The 9,071-nt window shown below is 40.2% G+C and overlaps 1 protein-coding gene across 1 annotated transcript; it reads right to left on the reverse strand.

The window, feature by feature from the left end:
- Positions 1 to 431: 431 nt before the first annotated feature.
- CNIH4 (cornichon family AMPA receptor auxiliary protein 4) lies at positions 432 to 8,930 on the reverse strand. Its single transcript, XM_008630404.2, has 4 exons — positions 7,953 to 8,930; positions 7,027 to 7,139; positions 2,797 to 2,937; positions 432 to 2,208 (listed from the first exon to the last, which is right to left on the reverse strand). The coding sequence occupies exons 2-4, from the start codon at positions 7,092 to 7,094 to the stop codon at positions 2,181 to 2,183; spliced, it is 237 nt and encodes a 78-aa protein (XP_008628626.1). The 5' UTR covers positions 7,095 to 7,139; positions 7,953 to 8,930; the 3' UTR covers positions 432 to 2,180.
- Between the last annotated feature and the right edge of the window lie 141 nt (positions 8,931 to 9,071).

The following is a 9,071-nucleotide window of genomic DNA, read 5'->3' on the forward strand; positions in this document are numbered from 1 at the left end:
ACTTACTATAAAGGAACAGAGAACTTACTTGTATTAAAAAATTGAGGTGGGAATCTTGCATTCATATAGAAGTATCAACTGCTTAATGTTTGACAAGCACCACTTACAAAACATATATGTACTTTTTTGTTGGCTTCTCATGGTTAATAATTCACTCTTGAGGAGGGAAGTGGGGAGAATCCACAATTCCATCTCTCTAGGTCAGGATATACACATGCTATCCCACTGGCTTTTCCCCTCACATCTGTTGTTGTTTTCTTTTATCCTTCTTTGTCCCACTCCCATCTCTGAAGAAACACTTCCCTTGGTAGAGAACAGAAGCTTTTCATAGTGAGTGATAAATTTTTCCAATTCCATGAGGGAATGGGTCTGCTCTATCTAATGTCCTCAGGGTAATTCTAAGGTGCTATTGGAAATCATTGGAGACAATGTAGCATACACACATTTTTATTAATAGTAAAGCTCTTCTCTCAAAATCCTGTCTTTAGAGCAAGATATCAAGCTGCTGGTTTAAGTGATGGACTTACAAATTAATGCTCGTGTTTCTCAGTGTGAAACAAGTTCAGTGAAATATATCTACTGTCAGCAGTATAGCAAGGACTTGACTTAGGCCCTTTCTTCTAACACCCAAAATATGTGTAGTAGGTTTTTTCCGCACACAAATAAAGTCATTTAATTGCCTAATATGATCTGCTAAAAAAGTTACTGACTTTCTACCCTTTTAAAGTTTTATTTGCTCTCCTTTCTCCAGACCTACCTCCTCTCTGGCTTTTGGCATTACAGGGCAGTACTTTTTGTAGTTTGATGTTGTGCTGTCGGGTAGTCAGTGGCATCCAGCTGGGGTAGCTGTTGCCTTAGGTATTTTTTAATGAGCACGATTTTCAGCGGTTTTTCATCTTTAACACAGCTGAACTTGGACTCCATCCATCAAAAATTTACAGCCAAACTTTTCCTAGAACAGACACTGAACACAAGCTATCTACAGCAATAAAGCATCAGTGTTGCCTTTTCATGACTGGCCCTAAAAACAGTTGTTAACTCCAGCTGTACACTAGAACCCCAAATACTTAAGAAGAAAAAGCTCATAAATTTTAGGACGTAATTACAGAAGTGTATTTTTTAAAGTGTTTTAATTGATGTGTTTGTTCCAAGAGACCTCTTTCCAAGCACATATAAAAAACTTAAAGACAGTTATTGGACAGTGAGGGTACAAACTCAGGTTTATACACTTATCGCCGATGCAAGAGCTGCACAAAAAGAACTTGCTGCTATCACTGAAGCAGAGTCATATCAGAATTGGGAGAAAAGTGGGGTTATGGGTTACCAGACCATTTCCCTGAGCTAGACAGACTCTTGGATTCACCCCACCGGCTATGGAAACAGCAGGTTCAGGGAGTAGCAACTGCAGATAGTCTTTTGCTCTGTAACCATCTCCACCCCAGTGCAATCTGATCTTTCCTTTATCTGGGTGTCCATGATGTAGTTCAATGACAAAATAGGAGTTGAAGGGAAAAAGCAAGTATTAATCATCTTATTTATCTGCACTCTTACACACAAGTGTCATGTCCACCAAAAGGATCTTAGTCCATCCAAATACAAGATTTCATATAGGTTGCTGCAGGGAGGCAGGGACAGGGAGGAAAATGTAGCTTTTATTCCATTGATTTTTGCCTGGGAAAAACACCAGCACAAAGATGCAAGCTCTGCTCCTGTTCCACTTTGAAACCTCTGTTCCAAGTGCTGCTTCAAATTAGGTTCTGATAGGACAGCTTGGCAGCCGGAGTCTCATCCTGACACCTCTCAGCAAGAATCAGATTATCTGAGCTGCACTTAAATGTGTTCTGGAACTACCTTCGTTACCAGCTCATGCTGTTGAAATGAGTTTCCCTTATCACCATTTAATTCCTACGAGGTCACTTCTGCAAGCAAGGATTTCATCTTACAGAAACAGCAGCTCCAGCAGTTTGGCTTGTAAAGGAACAAAAACAACTGCTAGACAAATCCAATGTCTTTTGAAAATATTTTATGTTAAAAATACAGAAAAATATTTCTTGTTCAAAGAGGAAAAATATACTGCATGATGACACTGATCTAGGTGTGTTCGGAAGGTGTCTGTGGCTCCACAACCAGTCACTGGAGTGATGACCTGATTTGGCAGCTAATGGTTCTCTTTCAACTTCTCAATCATTTATCAAAGCCAGAATCATACTGTGACAAAACAGAAAACATGATACCAGTGGATTACTGAAGCTTGTGCAAGAAGGAGCAGCTCTCAGTGTCACGGGAGAGCTGCACTGAGAGAACCTGAAATAGAAAGTCAAGGCACCCCTGCTGTGTGCTTTGCTTAGGAAGACAAGACTGCAGAAGCAGTGCTGCAGCAGAGGAACAGCAGCTCTGCCACCTTGGAGTAAGTGGCCCTATCACAGAACACATCTGTTTGTAACTCAGCCAGATCAACTTCATTTTTTAAAAACAGAACTTGTAAAATAAACTTGGTCCTCAAGAGTATTTCCATTCTAAACAGGCCACTTACTGTAGGTGCTGAAAGCATGTAACTCTTTATGTGGTACTTGTTTTAAGATTAAGGAATAGCCTAAGTTTCCAAACAGTGTTTGATCAGAATGAATAAAGGCATATAATGAGGCCAGAGATAGCTGTCAAAATATATTACTGAGGCTTAGCAGGATGCAAAAGGTAAGACATGAATACCAGCAATTACAGCAGTAGAATAGAGGAGATAAAAATAGCTGGCAGACAATCCCTTTGTTCCTTGAGAGCAATTTTTTTGAAACTAACCTGTAAAGGTACATGAAGAAACAGAGCAGATGAAAGCCCAGCTTAATCATGGCTTCTTTCATGTGTGATTTCAGTTGTCCTCGGTTATGGATCTCTGTGGGATCAAATACTCCCATGTTTCCACTTGGCACCATAATGTACCTGAAAGTTTAAGAATAAGAAAAAAAAACCCAAATAAAAAGACCCCACACAACAAAACCCAAAAATGTAATCATTGAAACATTAGGGAGTGTCGGGGGAGAGCTTGCCAAGAAGGGACTTTCATCTAAAGAGTTATTTCACAATTCAGCATAAGGGAGTTCTGGATATTGCACCTTTCTCTGCCACTATAACCCACAAAGAAAGAATAAGAGAACAAGAAGCACTAAAAACATCAGTCCAGCTTCCATAAATAAATGGGAGAGATTCCAAGTAATAGCCAATTCCAGTTAATTTTAATTGCTGTTCACAGTTAGTTGCTGTCATGGGGGAAGCACCTACCCACAGTGGAAAGTGCATTAGATGAGGGGGACTAGAAAAGAATTTAGCTAAGAATCAGTAATTTATTTAGCAAAAAACCTCACATAGGAAATCACAAACTCCAGTGGTCAAAATGAGATGGCATAGGCCAAGGCAAAGGATCTGTGCTGTTACTCCTGCCTTTGTCACAGCCATCCTCGGTCACCTCAGCACAGACACTGAGGCCGATGAGTCGGGCAGAACTGAAGATGTCAAGTTCTGCTGTCCAAACCCGCATGAGAACAAAAGCTGAGTGAAGTCAAGTGAAATGTAAGCCAAGGAAGCATAAAACCAGCAGACCAAATGTTTATGTCCTGTGACAATTGAGCCAGCAGCATGTTCTTTTGTCAGAAGAATTTCTCGAGGGAGCAAATGCGAGCACACGAAGTTCTCACTCCAGCTGAGCTCAGGCTAGAGCATCACTTCATTGAGATGTTACACAGGCTTTACCTTCCTGGAATCAGACTCCTTCTATCCAGGAATTTAACCCTTTGTCTTAAAGCTGGAGCAGAAACGTGGTCTCAGAACAGAACGCTTGTTAAATTTTCTTCATCTACTCAAATGACACCACTTGTAGTCCAAAAGGCACTTCCCCACCCCTTACAACATTCATTTCCTTAACAGGAAGGGAAGGAAAGGGAACAAGCAACAGGGAGGTTTTCTAGCAGCAGTAGGACACTGGGAAATAAAAAGTTCAGACCACAGTAATTGTCTGTCACAGAGGCATTGAAAAGCACAGCAGCATATTTGACCAATATCAAAGACAGTTGTGTCCCATTAAAACAGTTCATGTTAAATAATTCCAGTTTGACATTCTCTTCTAGAACTGAAGTTTTGAGTGATTTTTCTGTTTTCAGTATTGTAACATAAATTATTGTCCATTTCCTGGGAATGTAATACATTTTATTGGAATAAAAGGAGGAACACGTTTCCTGTACCAATTTATCCTATAAATAGAATGCATAATTTTCTTATATGTCTGGGATATGATTGCCATAAAGACAGCATGTATTAATTTTGCTTTTTATAAAGAATGATAACACTTAAATGGTGCAACTTGATTGTGTAACCTGTGAGGTGTTTCTTCCAAGAGGCCCCCGAGGTAGGACAGCCTGTATTACATATCTAAGGAACTGAGCCATGGGTACAGTGCTGCTGGATGCTGACAAACCCAGCTCAAGCCAGCTGTCATACTCTACACAGCAAAAAACTTCTGCAGCAAACAAGTAAACTGTCAGCTTTAATAAATACACACATTAGTGCCTCCAGTATTGCCATTCCATGGAAGCTGCTACCACACCAACAGGACACTTCCCTCTAGATTTCCCAATTTTTTAAGGGATGTAGAAGTTCTGGCCAGAATTTTCACTGAATTGTAAAGATTTTATTTTTTTTAATTTTAATTTTACTCTTTCAGTTTTATCTTCTTAAAGACATGGCAAGAATCTCATTATTTGGGCCTGTTCTCTCAAGGAGATATATGTAACACAGAAGAAAAAAAAGTTGAATGCTTTCCTTAGTTTTAAAACAAGGAGAATGTAAGACAAAACTGTCTCACTGGAGACACTACAAAGTTCATCAAAAAAAGTTAAATATCATCTGAGTGTGCTGAGCAAGAAGGGCCAGTAGTATGTTACAATAAACATGCTGCAACTTTGAAAGTCTCTCTTGATGCTCTTTTTGACTAATTTATCCTTCCCAGGATTTGTTTCTGATACCCCCTCTGCACAAAACCTCTCTCCGCTCACTGAAATCCTCGACGGAATTAGTAAATTAAGCAAGTACTGCCTGTAGCTGCCATGTGGTCATTGGGATTAATCAGGTTTTAAAGAAATGTGAGTAAGGGGAAGAGATTATCCTACCTTTCTATCATTTGCACTGCAAAGCACAGACTTCTTCAATCTCAACAGAATTATTTTTCTTCTGTATTTCTAACCTAAATTTCCCCTCTTTTACTTTGAACCTGTTACTCCTGGTCCTATCACTACACTTCCTAATTAACTGAAAATGCTAAACCCCACACTTGCTTTTGCAGGCCTCCAACTCCTTCACTAGAAATGGGATAGTCCAGGCTGTTAATGTGGGAGAAACTCCTTGATCCACAGAAAGAAGGGAGGATTAGTGATACAGGCTTAATATTTGGACTTCTTGTGGCAGGACAGGCAAAGTATCATGTTGTCATATTCATTTATTGCCTACATTGCATATCCAAAATTGAGGAAACAATCCTGGATTTTAGGATATTCAGAATATTTATGCCATGTATAAAAATGATACAAAATGAGAGCTGTCAATACAAAAGAGCAGTCAAAGCTTACTGCCTGAAGTGTAGAAATAGAAATAATTTCTCTTTTAAAACTCTGTCTGACCAGGTTTAGAAGGGAAAGCAAGTGGCTACTTCAAAAATTAATGTAAGTACACAAAATGAAGCAGCAAAGGGGTAACCAGTACAAGAAATCATCAAAGCTTCAAAGACAATGCATTCTGCCTGCAGTGTCTCTGCAGAAACAGCCTTGCCTAAATGAAACATCAAACCCTAAAGTTGCCAGCAGATCCCAAATCAAATACTGGTCACTATGAGTCACAGCTGTACACAGGGAGGGGCAAGCAAAACCAGGCAAAAGCATGCCCTATGTGTGTGTATTTAGGCAACATTTATTTATTAAGCATAAAGTTATACTGTTTCATGTTTCTCCAGCTTAGAAACATTTGAAGGCTTTGTTGGCAGTTCTGTAGAAAACAAGAATGATATTTATCAATATTTAAATAGCATACCTATTTTGCCCATGAACAACCAGGTTGTCAGTACAGAGATCCTCAACTTTGTTTTAATGAGAGCTGTGAAACTTCTTGTTTAATTCTACCAGCAATCCAACCCATCCCTGCAAATAGTTAGCCCTGGCAAGTTCAGGCAAACAAGAATGACAGCCAGCTTTTCATACCTGTACCTTAAACACCTGGGCTTTTGGGTTCCCTCACTATAGTGATTGGAGATAAGTTGTGACAAATTGTGACAAATCCAGAAAATTAGCTTAACACCTTTGAAGGGTCAGTTCTCCACACACCAAATGACATCAGATAAAAAGAATGGTTTGAACTGACAGTCCCAGTGTTGCCACATGGAAACCCTTCCTGACAACTAAACTGTTTCCAAGGGTGGCAGCCCAGTGTACAAAGACCAGTAACACTGACAGCTGTCCTAGGGTGAAAAGTCTACAAACCTTCCCAAATACAAACTGGCAGGACAGGAGGCCAAAACCAATGCAGATGAGGGGGAGAGACAAGTCAGTAAATGAAGGAGGGTGCAGGGGACAACACCACAGCCCCATGGTTGTACAGCCATCAGCCATGCCACCCTAAGCACTTTTATGCTGATAGCACTATCAGGAACAGCATGAAAACATTATCAGCTCTGTTGGCAGTACTACTTCATAATCCCAATTAATCTGCTATTATTTCCTTTGCATTTGGGAATGACCCACAAATTGAGATTCCTGGGCACTAGAGAGAATGCAAGCAAAGACCAAAAGTTTCATATCCTTTACACTGTTGGGTTTCTTGTCATTTTAATGACAAGAAATTGTGTTAGTTTGATCAATGAAGGCTGTTAGCAGCTCAAGAACACAACTGAAACATCTCACCATGACATATTATTCATCTTTGTACTACACTTAAAGATTTAGCACTAGTAACAGTGCTAAAAAGCAAGCCCACAAACCCTTGTGCACTTACCTGTATATATTCCATGTGGCCACTGGCAGGTTAAGGAGAAAGATGAACCAGTGCAATGAAATAAGCATTAACACCGTTACAACAGCATGACCAATCACCTCAGGCACCACCCACTGCAAAAAGGGGAAAGAGAAAAGATTTACATGCACAAATGTAAATTCCTTTATGAAAAAGGCATCTATTTGGGATTATAATCTGATTATAATCATGTAAAATCAGAAAAAACCTGACAGCAGAGGCATGTGATTCCATCACAGTGTGGAGAAATCGATACCTTCAGGCGGATTCCACACAAGTAAGCAGAAATCAAGCCCTAAGATACTGTAACAGAAGTGCTTTATCCAAGCATTACAAACATTTCTGGAGAGCAGCACAGCAGCTGTCTGAACACAACTATACCACACAAGCATTCGAGAAAGAGAACTGAGAAAGTATATGGAGCTCATTTGAAATCACTGCAGAGAACAGTGGATTTAGTAACTCAGATAATTAAAAACTGCACAAAGAGCCTCAGGCTTGGAACAGATAAGAAAGCTGATCAATATAAAAACTGACACAGTTACATTGGGTCAGCCCCTGGCAATTACACATTTTTGGCTTGACAGGATCTTGTACCATTCTCTCTCATATTAAGAAAAAGAATACCTTTGAATCAAAGGGAACACACACATGGAAGGCCACATTGATTTAAGGCTAAGAGTTTTAGGCAGATTCATGTAAAATGGTACTTTTGTGATGGAATTTGCTGAAAGATGGATGTCCAAAAAAAGACAAGCAGGCTGAATAAGGGATACATGCAAAATACTGCCACTCAAGGCTCCTCAGATACCGTCACACCCCAGTTATTTGCAATATGCAGATGCAGGTACTCAGATGAAGGATGTGGTTTCCTCAAACCACAGTAAATGCAAAGAAGAACAATTTACTTTATTGAGCTTGGAGCAGCATGATCTAGCATTGATGTAGTCGCATTCCAGATCTGATAACGTGATTATCTGAAGTTCAAGATAAGGAAATACTGTATGGTAACTCAGAATACACAAAGCTTTACTTTAGTTTTAGGGGAGAACCCTCTGCTCTCAGCATTCACTGTCGCTCTGTGCTGGTCTTTCAAAGGCATGTTTCAACTAGTTACAATTCACTCCTCTTTTAATAGGAGGCTTGGCTACATTTTATCATCATTTTATTATGTATTTCCAAGGGCAACTGTTGCACAAGTGCTAAAGTTCAGTTCAGCCCTTAAACCAGACCAGGGAGGCAACCTCAGTACTTTTAGTATCAAAATTGTTACTACAACACTTGAAAACAAAACTTAAACCGAAGAAAGAGTTCATGCACTTTAAAACTCTCCGCACAAAATAGTGCAGTTTTAAGCAGTGAATCTCATTTTTTTTTCAACATGTACAACAACACTGAATTAATTAATACTTTGGTAGGAAATAAGAGGGTAACATCATTATTGAATGAACTTTCAGACTGAAATACGAGTATTTGAGACAGAAAAGTCCTTACAAAAAAGGCTTAGGATGCACGTGGGCACCTCGCCATGCTGTGTCCTGTAAAGCTCATGGTTCTTTTCTCCAAGGAAATGAACACTAAGAGATTTTTCTTCTACTCCTAAAAAATCGGTAAAGGCTTTTCATTTTTCAACAAACAACTTTTCCTTCTAGGATGAATTTCTTTCGAGTGGTTTCGCTACAAGAACTGGGGAGACTCTGAAAAATCCCACCAGGATTGAAAGAGCGTGAAAGCCAATTCTCTTTTATTGAGAAAAGTAAGGAAAAGAAGTCAAATCTGTGCACAACGCCAGGCAGCAAAGACTGCGAGCCAGCCTCCAACAAAAGAACATGGAAACCCTGCTTGCCGAGGAGCTCGGAGCCCGCAGCTACGAGCACACAGCCCGCACGGAGCAAGGCGTCCTCGCAATTCAAGCGCTGCTGGCCGCACTTTTTAGGCCCGCGTTGCTCCCGAGCACCAACGCGGGGCACTCGCTCCTTGTGCCGCGCTTGTGCCTCCTCAGCCGCGGCCGCGCCCGCCCGGGGAGC

This window comes from Corvus brachyrhynchos, unplaced genomic scaffold (assembly GCF_000691975.1).
Source record: "Corvus brachyrhynchos isolate BGI_N302 unplaced genomic scaffold, ASM69197v1 scaffold101, whole genome shotgun sequence".
NCBI lineage: Eukaryota > Metazoa > Chordata > Aves > Passeriformes > Corvidae > Corvus > Corvus brachyrhynchos.

Excerpts from the sequence above, each read along its gene's own strand:
- CNIH4 (XM_008630404.2), bottom strand. The coding sequence starts at position 7,094 with ATGCTTATTTCATTGCACTGGTTCATCTTTCTCCTTAACCTGCCAGTG. Across the intron at positions 2,938-7,026 it reads GCCACATGGAATATATACAG|GTACATTATGGTGCCAAGTG; the intron begins GTAAGTGCACAA and ends TTAAACTTTCAG. Across the intron at positions 2,209-2,796 it reads TTCTTCATGTACCTTTACAG|TATGATTCTGGCTTTGATAA; the intron begins GTTAGTTTCAAA and ends GTTTTGTCACAG.